Consider the following 17,164-nt stretch of genomic DNA (forward strand, 5'->3'; position numbering starts at 1 on the left):
TGGAGTACTACAGATTAAATGGGTACTTAATTTTTCCCAGTCAACACAATGGATGGTAAAGGAGGGCAATCTACTGCAAATCAGTCCTTCTCATTCTTCCCTAGTTCAGTTGTTAGCTGTCTTTCACCAATAAATATACTGTATCACAATGCTGAAGAACTGCAGATCATTCTTTATCAACTGAAAGAAAGTAAATGAATAAATTTTAATTATTTTGATTTATTTTCAGTTATTAAGCAGGTATTAGGTTTAGTTGAGGGTTTTTATTGCTAAGTAATCATTTATTTTGTAACATTAACTGTCTTTTCACTCTTCAGGTGGGTATAAGTCTTCTGCCAGACAGCACAGCAGGGTCAATCCTAAAAACTGTTGGCCAACTCATAGATCCAGCATTTATTCCCAATGAGTCTTTATTGAATTTCCTTGTTGGGAGTTGCTACAGCCTCCTTTACTTCATTCTAACTTTGGAAAGGAATAACAGAGGAAATGCGCAGAAAAGGTAATTAAAATTAATACAGAAAATTTCTGCTCTCAAAACCAGGTCCAGCATAAATGTGAGGTGCTTTCTACTGAGCAATTGTACGTTTGTTATCCATTTATCTTTTTGCTTTTAAGCCAAGCCTCAAAAAAATTGTTTTCATGATTCTGGTAATACCTTCTGTAAGTTTGCATCAATTTTAATTTGATAACATTTCTATGAAATGCTTCAGGATGATTCAAAGGCCCATGTTAATGTGTGTTCTCCAGAAAAAACATTGCATGTGGCCAGAGGCCAGCTCTTTTATAGTTACTTAACTCTTCTTGCTAAACACCACTCCACATTCATCAATGCACACAATTCCACATTTGCTGGTAATTTCTGTTATTTAACTGAAACCTTTTGTTTTCCTATATCGAACTTGTCCTATGTTCTAAATTATACGAAATCTTGTACAATTGACTTCTCAACATATTATAATTTGAAAGAAGATGTCTTTTATTATTTTTGTAAGGGACACTGAAGGTTAAGTAGAAGGTGTGGAAGAGACAAAGACATGATTAGAGAATGGTAGTGATGTAGAAAGAGTCAGGCTGGGTCTGTTTTCTTTTTGAATTGATGAACTCTGTAAAATGGAGAAACCTACACAGAGTGAACAGAATGGACCCATCTATTTTGGTAGGGAATTGTTTGGTTTTCATCCAAAGATGAATGGAAGCTTAGAACCAACTGCTTGAAATGATGGTGGAGGCAGAACTCTCATTACATTAAAAACTTTCCGGAATCCTACGCGGATGCAAAGATGAGATGCAAGATTAGTCTAAATGGTATTTTGCTGGTTAGCGTAGATAAAATATTATCCTCCAATGCTATAACGTTTATGATGAATATTATTATCTATTATTCTGCCCCATCCTCCTCTAATGTTCCATTTCTGTAATCTTGCAGAATCTTCATAGAACAGATCTGACATATTTTGTTCATTTGTTATTGCATTCCATATCTGTACTGATCATCTCCAATTAAAACAATCAGGTGAATCCAAGAATGAAATGCAAAGAGACTTCTGAGTTCTCTTACAGGATTCCCGAAAGGTTAACTTGCTGGTTGATTTGATGGCGAGGAAGATAAGTGCAATGTTAGTATTCATTTCGAGAGGACTAGAATACAAAAACAAGGATGTAATGCTGAGGCTTTATAAGGCACTGGTGAAGCCTTGCATGAGTAGTTTTGGGCCCATTATCTATGAAAGGATGTGCTGATATTGGAGAGGATTCAAAGGAGGTGTATGAAAATGATTCTGGGGTTGAAAAGCTTATCATATGAGGAGCATTTGATGGCTCTGGGCCTGTACTCGCTGGAATTTAGAAGAATGAGGGGGAGCTCATTCTAGCCTATCAAATGTAGAAAGACCTAGGTAGAGTGGATGTGGAAAGGATATTTCCTAGAGTGGGGAGTCTAGACCAGAGGGCACAACCTCAGAATAGAGGGACATCCTTTTAGAACGAAGATGATGAGAAATTTCTTTAGTCAGAGGGTGGTGAATCTGTGGAATTTATTACCACGGGCGGCTGTGAAGGCCAGGTCATCGGGTGTATTTAAGGCAGTGGTTGATAGATTCTTGGTAAGTCAGGACGTGAAAGGTTACAGGGAGAAGGCAGGAGAATGGGTTTGAGAGAGAAATAGATCAGCCATGAAAACCTGGCATAAAAACAGTATGGTGGAAGAACTCATCAGGTTAATCAGCATCTGTGGAGGCAAAGGATCTAAGCCTACATTTTGGGTCAAGACCTTTTGCTTCCACAGACTCTGCTTGACCCACTAGGTTCCTCCAACAGTTTGCTTTTTGCTTGTATTAAAGAGTATCTTGGTGTTTGCTTCAAGTTTGTCACTGATAGATGAGGCTTGTTTCCATTTGCTATTGCCAACTGTGTAAATATGCTTCTGTCTTTGTTTAATACCAAGCTAAGAATGTTAGGAGAGAATGGACAGGCTGGGTTTATTCTCAAAGGAACTTAAGAGACCTTATAGAGGTGTATAAATTTATAAGGGGCCAATGAGTACTTTTCTCAGGGTAGGGTAATTAAAAACTTGAGGGCACAGGTTTAAGCTGTTCCTCAACGTCAGTAAAACAAAAGAGCTAGTCATTGACTTCAGAAAAGTGGGCAGTATAAATGGACCTTCAAAATGTTGCCGCGCCCAGTCACACGGCCACTCCGGCTCTAACTAATGGAGTGATTACTCATCCTTCACGTCTTATGGTCACAAGACTCTGCTGGATATTAAGAACACCAAGAAATGCCAGTCTACCTCACTGGCAAGTTGCTGGATAGCAGTGGAACTGCACAGCATAGGCTTACTGTGTACCATGTCCTCGCCTGTTACAGCTACCCAGGGAAGGAGGCTTAGCTTTGTATTGTTGCTGGCGACTTCAACCATGTCAAAAACAGTCTTGCCTAATTTCTGTCACCATGTTAACTTTGCCATCGGAGGTGAGAACACATTAGAACATGTTGGTCTATACCAATGTCCCTGGTGCACACAAGGCTGTCTTCTGCTCCTGCCTTGGATACTCTGACCACTGATCTATTATACTAGTTCTTGTATACAGTCCACTGATTAAACATGTTAAACGAAGATAAAGAGCTGGCCAGAAGGAGCACCCTCAGCGTTAGAGGACTATTTTGAAAGCACATTCTGGACCATATTTAGGGAAGCAGCTACCTACAACCATCATATTAATGTTGATGAATATGCGGGATCTGTTACTGGTTATAAAGAGAAGTGTACTGAGGACATCACTGTTTGTAAACACATCTCTGAGAGGGCAGATCAGAAGCCATGGTTGACAGGAAAGGTTTGGACACTGCTGAGAGATTGCGATGCTGCCTTCAGGTCAGGGAATTAGAGGGCTCTTACGTCAGCAAGAGTTGGACTTCCCTACACTATCAGGAAGCCAAAACAAAATTATTCACACAGAATATACAGCCATTTCTGAGACAAATGTGGCAGTGCATTCAGACCTTAATGGACAATGATTTGAATTATAACCACCCCATGCTCGACAACAGTGACGCCTCTCCAAATCGGCTGAATATCTTTAGACATGGTTTCATGCATGGAACGATGTACCGGTGAAGAAGGTTCCTCACTCCCCCCCGCCCCGCCCACCCCTGAGAAGCAGGCACTCTACCTGCAGCTGATGTGACGAAGACCCTAGCCAGGGTCAACGTACGTAAAGCTGCAGGGTCTGATAACGTAGCTGGTCAGTTGCTGTGGGACTGTGCAGCACTTGACCACACAGAGGTTTTAACAACAGACATATTCAACACCTCTCTGGAACAGTCCACCGTCCCCTCAGGGTTCAAGTCAGCCACCATCAACCCAGTGGCGAAGAGGGTGACAGTAATCAGCCTTAACAACTATTGTCCTGTGGCATTGACCTCAACAATAATGAAGTGCTTTGAGAAGCTGGTTATGGATCGCATTATACCTTAGCTTCCTGCTACATTGGACCTTTTCCAGTTCACTTATTGCTCAAATCGGTCCTCTGTTAGTGCCATTGCCTTTGTCTTTTGATGACGCCTTAGATAACCTCTGCTTTCCACTCCATCTTGTCCCACCTGGGAAGTGGTGCCCTGTATGCCAAGATGCTGTTCATTGACTTCACCTCGGCATTTAATATGATCATTCCTCAGACGCAGGTGGGTAAACTGTTCTCGTCAGGTCTAAGCTGTTCTCTCCGTAACTGGATCTTGGTCTTTTGATAGAAAGAACATAGTCAGTCCACGTTGGCAGCAACATCTTTAGCTCCATCACACTGAGCACTGGCACCTCCCAGTGCTGCGTGGTCAACCTGCAGCTGTTCACGGTGCTGATACATGACTGCACTGCTAGATCCAGCTCAAACTGAATCAATAAGTTCGCTGATGACATAACAGTGGTTGTCCTCAACAGAAATCATGAGGGGGTGTACAGAGAGGAGGTAGTGTGGCTTATAGAATGGTGCAACTTGAACAACTTGAGTCTCAACGTTACAAGACGAAAGATGTAGCTGAGGACTGCAGGAAGGTGCGGGGTGAATATGCTGCACATATATGGTTCCTCTGTGGACAGGTTTCTGGGAATGCACATAATGGCAATCTCACCTGATAGTTCAACATCACCTCTTAGGCAAGGAAGCACAGCAGTGTCTCCCATTCCTGAGGAAGTTGAGGCAAACAAGGCTCTCCCCTAAAATCTTTCTGGTGTATTAAATGATTCAAAATGTGTGTATTTATTTTGTTTACATTGTTTTATAAGCTGTTTCCCTTGGTGTTGTTGAAAGTTTGATGATTTGAAAATATTTTTACAGAGAACTGCTGTGGGGATCGTGTCTAACAGCACTGGCCCGCATTCCACGTTTACTACGACTGTTGCTGCAGAGTCTGCGAGTAAATGGTACCTGCCAGGGAGAACTTCCTGTTGTTGCACAGATTCTTCGCCTTCTGCTTCAGCAAACCCAGCTTAGACAACACATGGTGGCCAACGCAGCAATGGTGCAGCAGGTCATACAGGATATCACGGTATGGCAGCCTTTCTGCACAATATTCCAAGAGCATTATCTTGTGCTTTTATGAACATATACTAAGATTAAGTGTCTCGCAGCCTGCTATCCATTCCTCACTTCTAGTTTGGCGTTTGTGAAGTATACCCCTGATCACCTTGTTGAATTTACATTCCCATAGATTTTGCACTGCTACTCTCTGTATCTTCCAGTGTTTGTTAGCCATGTTTTCACCTTTGCTAATTCGTTCATTTTGTAAAGTTGTAATTTCCACATATTTTACCTGGGCATATCCAGCCATTGTTGTCAAAACAAGTGTTTTTCCTCAACATCTTTCCTACTTTCATTGATGAGTCAGAGGATCAAGGAACCTCAGACAGCTCAATATAAGAGTGAATGGGGAGGAAAAAAAAGCTTTTTACAGCTCTAGCAATCACATTTTCATTAACACTTATTCTGAATTACATAATGGTGCAACTTGTTATTAAATTGTTAGAAGTAATTGAAAAAAAAAGTGCTATCTAAACTGCAGATTGTAACCTAATGAGACAGTCCATCTGATGTGAGTGGTCATAAAATTTAGCAACAGAAAGCATTGCCATCCTTTTACTTGCTCTGGTTTCTCTTTCTGTATGACTGCATCTGATGATAGTGCTGTAGCCAGACAAGCTTGGTTTCTGGGTAAGTGACTGAGATTGACTTTCTGCACATAATTTATGTATAACTAACTACCTACCACGCAAATGCTTTTGCTGATGAAATTTCCCTTGCTTTTATTAGGAGTCATTTCTGTAGTTTCTGACTGCACACAATAAACATAGTTTTCTGAGCAAATTTACTTCTAACTAGATGGACCCAGATAGCTTTCATCTACAAGGCTAGACTGCATCGTTCTTGGTGTAAAATAGGTTCAGGTGGGATTTGCTCAAGGTACACAAAGTTTAAACAGAGAAGCTGTTGCTATTAGCAGATGGGTCAGGGACCACGGGGCATGAATTTGATGTTTTAGCCACAAGGTACAAGAGTTGCAAGGATTTTTTAATATGGATAGAAAAGGTTTACAGTGATATGGGTCAAAGAGAGGCAAGTGAGACTAGATTCAGGGGGCATCTTGATCAACATGAACAAGTTGGATCTGACGGCCTGTTTCCCTGTGGTATGACTAATGATATGGATGGTAGTTATAATTTGAAACTCTATACTTGTCAGCTTGGTGGAAACAATCAAACCTGCCTTTCAAAAGTCACTTGAGAGAAAATTAATTGGTAGGTCTGTGGGGAATGAGCAGAGAAGTAGGGCAGTTAATATTGCTTTCTGGGACTGGTGTAGACTCAACAGGCTGAATGAACTGTTTCGTACTATGAACATTCTATTTTCATTTGTTCTGCAATTGACTTTTGGCAGTAGGTCAAATTAATCCAACTCGTTTGCTAAGACGATTATTTCGCTTTTCTGTTCTCCGTGTGGTTATGAATAAAACTAGGAATATGTTTGGATTACAGCAATGGACCAAGTCCATTACTATGAGATGTGTGTGCCGATCAAGATCCCAATTTAATCTAATCCCATATGGCTGCACGTTCCCTTTCTGTTCATGCACCTGTCTAAATACATCTTATACATTGCTATTATAGCTACTTCTCCCCACTTCCCTTGCAACATATTCCAGCCACGTACCACTCTGTGTTTAAAAAAAATGCCCCATAAGTCTCCTTTAAACTTTCCCCTCATAAAACCCATGCCTCTGGTATTGAGTGATCAGAACTGCATGCAATCTCCAAATGTGGCCTAACCAAAGTTTTGTACGGCTGCAACAAGAACTTCTCGACTTTTCAAGTTTAAGTTTATTGACATCTGACTGTACATATATACAACCAAACGAAACAACATTCCACAGTGCATCCACACAATATATATCACACATAGCACATAAACTAAAATATTATACGATAAATAATTTAATAAAATATAATTCAAAATGTAGTAAAGCGCAGCAAAGGTAAACAGTACAGTAAACATCTCGATGTCCTAATAATGGGACCTTGTTGATGGTATGGTATTCATTAGTCTGAGGGAAGAAGCTGTTCCCCAGCCTGGCAGCCCCAGTCCTGATGCCTTTGTACCTCCTCCTTGATGATAGTGGGTCAGAGAGATCGTGGGATGGGTGGTAGGGATTCTCAACAATGCCTGCCTTTGTCTGCATTGTTCCCAGTAAATGTCACAAATAGGGGGAAGGAGGCCCTGATGATCCCCTCAGCAGCTTTTACTGTCCTCTGTAGGGCCTTGTGCTTCGTTGCCTTACAGAATCAGAATCACCAGTATAGGTCATGAAGTTTATTGTTATGCAGCAGGGGTATATCGCACTACGTAATAATTAAAAACTGTGAATTACTTTAAGTATATCTATTAAATCGTTAAATTAAATAGGTAATACAAAAAAGTAGCAAGGCAGTGTTCATGGGTTCGCTGTTCATTTAGAAATCTGATGGCAGCGAGGAGAAGTGTGTGCCTTCAGGTTCCTGAACCTCCTCCCTGGTAGTGGCAATCAGAAGAAGGCATGACCTGGGTGATGGGGGTCCTTAATAACAGATGCCACCTTTTCAACGCATCGCTCCTTAAAGATGACCTGGATGTTACGGAGGCTGGTGCCCATGATGGAGCTGACTGTGTTCACAACTTTCTGCTGCTGCTTTCAATCCCGTGCAGTGGACCCCGCATACCAGACTGTGATGCAGCCAGTTTGAATGCTCCCCATGGTATATCTATAGAAATTTGCAAGTGTCTTTAGTGACATACCAAATCTCCTCAAACTCCTAATGAAATATAGCCGCCGTCATGCCTTCTTTGTAATGCATCAATATATTGGACCTAGGATAGATCCTCAGATGTTGATACCCAGGAACTTGAAATTGCTCACTCTTTCCACTTCTGAGCCCTCTGTGAGGACTAGTGTGTGTTCCCTCATCCTACCCTTCTGAAGTCCATTATCAGTTCTTTATCAGTGCAAGGTGATTGCTGCGACACCACTCATCCATCTGATCAATCTCGCTACAGTGTGCCTTCTCATCACTATCTGAGAATTCTGCCAACAGTAGCTATGTCGTCAGCAAATTTATAGATGGCATTTGAGCTATGCCTAGTCACACTGTCGTAGAAAGAGTAGAGCAGTGGGCTAAGCACATATCCTTGTGGAGCGCTAGTGTTGATTATCGGTGAGGTGAAGGTGTTATTTCTGATCCACACAGACTGTGGTCTTCTGGTGAGGAAGTCGAGGAGCCAGTTGCAGAGGGAGGTACAAAGGCCCAGGCTCTGGAGCTATTTGGTCAGAACTGTAGGAATGACTGTGTTAATCACTCATTAAGGTTAAACAGCAGCCTGACATAGGTATTAGTATCATCCAGGTGATCTAAGGCTGCAAGAAGAGCCAATGAGATTGCATCAGCTGTAGACCTATTGTGGCGATAAGCAAATTGCAGTGGGTCCAGGTTATTGCTTAGGCAGGAGTTGATTCTATCCATAACCAACCTCTGAAAGCATGTCATCACTGCAGATGTGAGTGTTACTGGATGACAGTCGTTAAGACAGCTCACCCTGTCCTTCTTGGGCACTGGTACAATTGTTGCCTTTTTGAAGCAGGTGAGAACTCAGACTAGCAATGATACGGTCTGTGTCTATAATGTCACAGTAAGTGTCTTTGAACACATCCACCAGTTGGTTTGCATTGGTTTTCAGAGCCCTACCGAGTACATTGTTGGGGCCTGTTGCCTCGTGAGGGTTCATTTTCTTGAAAAGCAGCCTGACATTAGTCTCTGAGACTGAGATCACAGCGTCGCTGGGTGCTGCGGAGATCCTCTTGGCTGCAGTTTTATTCTCTTTCAGAGCTTGCATAAAAGGCATTGCGTTCATCAGGGAGTGAAGCATCACTGCCTTTAAATTATGTTGGCTTTTGCTTTGCAGGAAGTAGCGGCCAGGGTTGAGGTACATCCAATCATCTCTTGTCTTGTCCATGTTGAGACTCAGGTTGTTGTTCTCACACTATTTGACAAACATCTTTATCTCCTCTCTGTATGCCGACTCATTGTTGCTGATGAAACCAACCACTGTGAGCTTGATGGTGGGTTTGTGCTGAACCTGGCAGGCAGTTGTGAGTCAGCAGAATGAACAGCAGTGGACTGAGCACACAGCCCTAAGGGGCACCAGTGCTCAGCGTGATGGAGCTGCCAACTCGGACTGACTGGGATCTTTCCATCAAGAAGTCCAAGATCCAGTTATAGAAAGGGGTGTTGAGTCCCAATGAGGGCAGTTTACCCACCAGCCTCTGAGGGATGATCGCTGAACTGATAAACGACATTCTGGTGTATTAAGCATCATTTTCTCAGTGGAACAGGATGGAGTGGTGGGCTGAGGCTCAAGCATCACTAACTGGAAAGGGTCCAATTTACCGGCCGCTCCTGACCAAGTATGTTGTCTGACACTGCAGCTTTGCATGGGTTTAGAGTCCTCCTCACCTCGGCTGCGGCCAGTCAGGGTTCCTGTTCCTCAGGAAAAGAGAGCAGGATTTTGCTTGCCATCATCTGTTGGTCAGATCGTATGTAGAAAGCTTTCAGCCTATCAGGAAGGGAGACATTGCTGCCATTGAGGTGAGGGTGGATTGTAATCAGTTATTGTAATCGGCTGCAGTGCTTCCCCAGCACTAGCACAGCGGGGATGTGAAAAGCAATAATCACAATGGCAGTGAACTCTTTTGGTAAGTAGAAGGGCCTGCACTTCTACTGAACGTCTTGACTGATGAAGGTAAGCTACTTGTGTTGCCACTTTCATGGAGCTGTGGACTTGCATCATTGTATATTCATGCCCAAAAATCCTGCCATTAACTGTGTACTTTCCTCTCACATCTGAGTTTCCAGTATGCAACACCTCACATTTTTACAGATCAAATTCCATCTGTCATTTTTTCACCCATGGTTCCAAAATAACCTATATCATGCTATATCATCCTTTGACACCTCACTGTCTACAACTCCACAAATTTTTGTTTACAAACTTGCTCATATTTGTCCAAACACGAGAAAATCTGCAGATGCTGGAAATCCAAGCAATACCCACAAAATGCTGGTGAACGCAGCAGGCCAGGCAGCATCTATAGGAAGAAGTACAGTCAACGTTTCGGGCCAAGACCCTTCGTCAGGACTGCGTCCGGTGCTCCCAGTGTGACCTTCTATAAATTGGTGAGACCCGACGCAGACTGGGAGACCATTTCGCTGAACACCTATGCTCTGTCCGCCGGAGAAAGCAGGATCTCCCAGTGGCCACCCATTCCCATTCTGATATGTCAGTCCATGGCCTCCTCTACTGTCAAGATGAAGCCACACTCAGGTTGGAGGAACACCACCTTATATTCCGTCTGGGTTGCCTCCAGCCTGATGGCATGAACATTGATTTCTCTAACTTCTGTTAATGCCCCTGCTCCCCTTCTTACCCCATCCCTTATTTATTTTTATTTCCCCTCCTTTTTTTTCTTCTCTCTCTGTCCCTCTCACAATCACTCCTTGCCTGCTCTCCATCTTCTTCTGGTGCTCCCCTCCCCCTTTCTCTCTCCCTAGGCCTCCCATCCCATGATCCTCTCCCTTCTCCAGCCTTGTATCCCTTTTGCCAATCTACTTTCCAGCTCTTAGCTCCATCCTTCCCCCTCCTGTCTTCTCCTATCATTTTGGGTCTCCCCCTCCCCCTCTCAAATCTCTTACTATCTCTTCTTTCAGTTAGTCTTGACGAAAGATCTTGGCCCGAAACATTGACTATACTTCTTCCTATAGATGCTGCCTGGCCTGCTGCGTTCCACCAGCATTTTGTATGTGTTGCTCATATTTGTCCAAATCATTTTCACTAAGTAGCCATTCTGTTAGGTACCTGCTGTGCCACTGAGTGTACGGTTGTGGTTTTCTGCTGCTGCAGCCCATCCACCTCAGTGAGTTGTACGTTTCAAGATGCTCTTCTGCACACCACTCTTGTAACGAGTGGTTATTTGAGTTACTGTTGCCTTCCTGTCAGATTAAACCAGCCTGGCTATTCTTCTCTGAGATTTTCAGATTAACAGGGGATTTTCACCCAGAGAACTGCCACTTACTGGATATTTTTGTTTTTGCGTCTTTCTGTGTAAAGTCTAGGGACTGTTGTGTGTGAAAATCCCAGGAGATCCGCAGTTTCTGTGATGCTCAAACCACCCTGTCTGGCACCAATAATCATTTCATGGTCACAGTCACTTAGATGTAATTTCTTCCCCATTCGGATGTTTGGTCTGATCAACAACTAAACCAATCTACCATGTTTGCATGCTTTTATGTATTGAGTTGCTCTCACATGGTTGGCTGATTAGATATTTGCAGTAACAAGCAGGTGTACCTAATAAAGTGGCCACTGAGTGCATAGCCATCACCAACAATAGATCCCTGCAGAACACCACTGGCCTCAAGCCACCAGTCAGGCCAACACCCCTCCACCACAACCCTGTATCCATTGTGAGTCCAATTATGACAACAACCTTTACCTGAATGTCAACAAAAAGAGTTGATCATTGACTTTAGTAAAGGGGGCTGTGCACGTGCTCCTGTCCACGTTAATGATGTTGAGGTTCCTTGGTGTGAATGTCACCAATAGCGTGTACTGGCCCGTCCTTGTTGATGTCATGGCTGAGAAAGCTCACCAACACCTCTGTTTCCTTAGTGGTTAAAGAAATCTTACCTGACAATTCTGTTTGGAATTCTTTTAGGAAATAACAGGCAGGAGAGACAAAGGACAATCAGTGGATGTTGTTTACTTGGATTTTGTGCGGGCCTTTTGACGAGGTGCCGCATGTGAGGCTACTAAACAGGGTAAGAGCCCGTGGTATTACAGGAAAGATACTTAAATGGATAGAAGATTGGTTGACTAGCAGGTGGTAAAGAGTGGGAATAACGGGGGCCTTTTCTGGTTGGCTGCTGGTAACTAGTGATGTTCCATAGGCATTGGTGTTTGGGAATCTTTTCACATTATATGGTAATGTTTTGGGTGTCTAAATTGGTGGCTTTGTTGGCAGGTTTGCGGACAATACAAAGATATGTGCAGGTAGAGCTGAAGACGTAGGGAGTCTGCAGAAGGCTTACATTAGGAGAATGAGCAAAGAAATGGCAGATGGAAAATGGTGTAGGGAAGTGTATGGTCATGCACTTTGGCAGAAGGAATAAAGACATAAACTATTTTCTAAATGGGGAGCGAATTCAGAAATCAGACGTGCAAAGGATCTTGAGAGTCCTCATACAGGATTCCCTGAAGGTTAATTTGCAGGTTAAACGTAGCTCAACAACAGGCCCTTCAGCCCATAGTGTTGCGCTGAACCAGCTAAAAAGTAAATTTAAAAACCACAAAAACGAATCCCTCCTACCTATCTACCTAATGTCCGTCTTCCTCACATTCATGTGCCCATGTAAACATCTCTTCAAAGCAAAGCCTGTAATGTATTTGCGTCACCGCCATACCAGGCAGAGTATTACAGACATCCACCACTTGGAGTAAAAAATAACTCCTCACTCCCCCTTTGAACAACCCCTCCTACCTTCAATGCACATGCTCTGGTATTAGACATTTCTACCCTGGGGAAAATACTCCCTGTCTACATTATCTATAACTTGCAGAATCTTATAAGCTGCTATCAGATCTCCCCTCTCTTCGCTGCTCTAGAGAAAACAACCTATGTTTGTTGAACATCTCATGCCCTCGAAGCCAGGCAGCGTCCTGGTAAACATCTGCACCGTCTTTAAGGTCTCAACATCCTTCCTGTAGTGGGGCACCAGAACTGTGTGCAACACTCCAGGTGTGGCCTAACCAGAGGTCTATAAAGTTGCAACATTACCTTTTGACTTCTGAACTCAATGCCTTAACTAATAAAAGCACCCATTTCATATGCCTTATTAACCACCCTTTGACCTGTGTAGCCACTTTCAGTGAGCTATGAACTTGGACCCCAAGATCTCTCTGCTCATCAGTACTGTTAAGGGTCTTGCCCTTAGCAGTGTACTGCCTCTTTGCATTTGCCCTACTAAGGTGCAACAACTCACATTTATCTGGGTTAAACTTCATCTTCCGTTTCTCTGCAACTGATCTATATTACACTCTATTCTTTGCCGGTCTTCATTTTCCACAATTCCACCAATCTTGGTATCATCCACAAACTTACATTTTACATCTGCAAATACCCATCTACATTTTCATCCAGGTCATTTACTTAGATCACAAACAGCAGATGCCAAAGCACAGATCTCTGTGAAATACCACCAATTACAGACCTCCATCTTGAATAAGTGTCTTCACCCACTACTCTCTGTCCTCTGTGCGGACCTCATGCATTCCAATCTTCTGGAGTAGCCTCCCATGAGGGACTTTGTGAAACGCCTTACTATAATCGATGTGGACAACATCCACTGCTGTACCTCTCTCTCATCATCTTGTCAAAGAACTCAATCAAATTGGTAAGATGAGACTTGCCCCACACAAAGCCATGCTGGCTCTCCCTAATTAGACCATGGGTGTCCAAATGCTTATATATCCTGTCCCTAAGAATTTACTCCAGCAATTTCCTTACAACTGACATGAGACTCGCCAGTCTATAGTTTCCAGGATTTCCCCTTGACTGGTTTGACCTATGCTCATCATACTGTCTGCACCAACATTCCTTTCCCTTCCCTGTCAGGTGGGGAAATACTTTTAGAATTGAAACCTTGGAGTTAAACAAATGGTACGTAGGGAAATAGCAGCCCTTAAAGCACTTACTCCACCAGGGCTATTGAGACTCAAGCCCCTTAGAGCTGCTGCCATACTCTGTGTCTGTAGGCTGGAATAGACTACTCCCTCCCAGCTCCCCCAAAATAGAATGCAAAAAGGGATCAATAATTAGTGGAACCCTTCCACGATTTAGTAAGGGGTCCTCAATCAAATACAGCAATCTGACCCATTGGTCCAGTGTGCAAATTCACACACCATCCCCAGGAATATATCACAGTATCTCCCACCACCCGCCAATTTGCCATTCTGTAATGCAGGAAGATACAAACTGATTTCTCAGTTTTAGAAAATGCAAACAATAAAAACTACAAGAATTGCATCCCCCTCCCCCCCAATCAAATGCTTATGTCCCTCTGAAACGTGGGCATCTCGTATCCTGCAGAAAGTTGCCCAAATTTCTGTCCCATCAACTCAAATTTTATTTGGCCAGTGTAAAACATGAATTATCTCTAAAACCAGTTGCATGGGAAACAAGTAACAGATTAAAAACACAAAAAAAAGTAACAGATTAAGAATTCAAGACAGAAAACCCAGGCTTGTACTTCTTCTTTAATAACTTCATGGAACTGCAAAACTTAGAACAGACAGTTAATTCCCACAAAAAAAAAGTGCTTATCCAAGAACAAAACGAAAGGGAAGAAAGCAACGGGGCAGGGCCCAACACATACACACAGTCTCTTAAAGGCAAAACCCTCACATACACTCAAGCAAACTGCCACATGTAGCCACACTTTACAAATTTCTCCGCATCCAAGTTGTGCATACTATTTACAGGAAAGAGGGATGCAGGTCAAATGACGCCCTCCCTGTGAGGATGAGGCACAAAAGCGCTTACCCCCCCCACCCCAAGATTCCCACTGCTGCTGAAGGTCAGACACGGCCCATTGTAATGCCACAAGCACAGGATATAGGGAATCCTGAGTGGAATACAAGGAATCCCGCAGAGGACAGAAAGAGCCCTTTTCGGGAGAGAGCTTGAAGAATGACCCATCTCCATTAATGGCCTCCTTTTCTTTCTTCCCCTGGCAGAACTCCCTCCATATTGCATAGAGGGTGGGGATGGGAACCCTGTTTATCTGCTCCAAGCAACGCCAAAAACATTTCCTTACAGGGCATGCAGGGTCACTCACTCCCTGGCTGCTTATCCAACCTCTCTACCTGGCTATGCGCACCTTCATCTACATACTCCAAACCTCGTAATAATTGAATCGCTGTACTTACAAGACTACCAATAGCTGCTGCTGTTAAAGACAGCACTGTTCCTTTTAAAAAGGAGGCCACTGCTCTTTCTACATGTCCTATCATGCCAAATGTTAGTTTAGCATCCTCTGGCGGGCTATCACTACTGCTGTATAATTCTGTAATAAGTCCACTGGTGAAGGGCTTTAGTGCCTCCCTCAACTGTGCTCCATTCTGCTTGGGTTTTTAAATTCCATCAAGGAATTCAAATACTTGAATCTAACTGCTGCTGCTACTCAATCCCTTAGTGATGCATTGTGCTCAGGGATGCAAGCAGCGTTTTCAGGGTGTTAGTTATCCCCTGTTGGAACAATAGGATCACTCTGGTATCCCGCTCATCCCCTTTCCTCAATACGGCCAGACTCACCAGGCTTCTGTTTGCACCTATCCCCTGAGCTCACTAATTCCTTAGCGGAGAACTCCCTGATCTCTGTTGTCTTGAAGGGGCCCATTCTGCCATGTCCCACACACTCATGATCTTCCTCCTCCTCCCCTTCCTGCGAAGAAGTCACAGGCCGATGCCTCCCATGGCGGGTGTGGGAACACGTGATCACTGGCCTGGCCCGTACTGTTTGGAGTATGCAGGGGAGAGAATGATCATTTCAAGGGATAAACCTAGGACTCCACGCTACCCTCTCTTCCTCATTTTCATCATCCAGCCAGACATCCCCATCTCCCGTCACAGTAGGATCATTGCCCCACCGCAATAAAGCTCTAATTGCTGTACTTTCCATTAACTGACAAGCTATCTCTATATCCTTAACTTTTAACTTTGCATCCTATGTCTGGTTTGTCAGCAGCACTTCTCTCATAATGATGCAGCCAGCGCTGATCTAGGTCTCCACCTCACCCTCAAGACCCACAAGCATCTTGTGCTGCTGTCTTACGATTGCTGCAAACCACCAGAAAAAAATCTTATTGGCTGTCCTTTCTCCTGGGAAAACTCAGCGTTTTAGGAATGGACACAATGTGGTGTCTGCTTTCAATCCTCGCAAAATCTAACTGATCTGACCAATCTACTGACGTTCCATAACCCATTAGTAGGTTAGCACGACTCCCATAGTCTCCACTGTTACTATTTGATGTTTATCAGCATCTCTCATATGGGGTTTCTCTTTTTCAAGTAACCTTTTAAAGCAATGTATCTTCTGCTCAAACACCAAGCCCTGCTGGAACAGCACCAAAGTGTCATGTTGAAGCAGGTTCACGGGTTTGGTGAGTGAGGCAGAAAATGCTGACCGTGAGTAAGTATATTTATTTACAAAAAGTAAAAAGTTTTGACCAAAAGTTTTTACGTTCCCCCAAGTTACACAAACAACGGAACTAAATATTTAACAGACACTTAGTTAAAAAAGCATACCTTCCTGATGGTTGCAGAGACAAAGGAAGGCAGAGTGAACCTTTCACGTGTGCTACTCTCTGTACCCCCGAGGTGTATGAAACTGGACACGAGGTGTCGTGGTACACAAGACAGCCAACGGGAAGAGCAGCTGCAGTTTTTCAACTGGCCAATCTCGATCGACACATCGGAAGCAGCTTTTGACCAGCAAAATAAGCCACACACCCCCACAGGACAATTAATCACTCATTCCTGCCAAGTAGATCTCTGTAATGGTCACAACATCGTAGATGCATGTACTGATCCATGCTCCTAAGTTCTTCACCCTTAGTCATAATACTCCTAGCATGAAAATGCACATACTTTAAACTATCTGTCCTACCGTACCTGTTATTTTGATTTTACCCTTCAGAGCTTTCCCTGACATCTACCTTCCTGTCTAGTCCTTCACCCACTGACCTGGTACTCCTGTACCCACCCCCCTGCAAAATTAATTTCACCCCTCCTGAGTAGCATTAACAAACATTCCAGCCAGGATATCATTTCACTTGCAACACATCTGTCTTGTACAGGTCACCACTTCCCCAGAAAATGTTGGAATGATCCAAGAACTTGAAACCCTGCCCCCTGCACCATCTTCTCAGCCACTCATTCATCTGTGCTAAAATTCCAGTCCTGCCTGTAGTAGCCCATGGCACTGGGAGTTACCCAGAGATTATTACCTTGGAGTTCCTTCTCTTCAGCCTCT

The 17,164-nt window shown here is 43.5% G+C and overlaps 1 protein-coding gene across 5 annotated transcripts in view; it reads left to right on the top strand.

Annotated features, from left to right (window-relative positions):
- The window catches only part of tex10 (testis expressed 10), a 94,511-nt gene that overhangs the window by 69,498 nt on the left and 7,849 nt on the right, over positions 1-17,164 (top strand). For all 5 annotated transcript variants that reach the window (XM_063043893.1, XM_063043891.1, XM_063043895.1 and 2 more), the window contains exons 14-15: positions 318-499; positions 4,833-5,043. In XM_063043893.1, the coding sequence (XP_062899963.1) occupies positions 318-499; positions 4,833-5,043 (393 nt within the window). The remainder of the gene's footprint in view (positions 1-317; positions 500-4,832; positions 5,044-17,164) is intronic.

This window comes from Mobula hypostoma, chromosome 3, assembly GCF_963921235.1.
Source record: "Mobula hypostoma chromosome 3, sMobHyp1.1, whole genome shotgun sequence".
Classification (NCBI taxonomy): Eukaryota; Metazoa; Chordata; class Chondrichthyes; order Myliobatiformes; family Myliobatidae; genus Mobula; species Mobula hypostoma.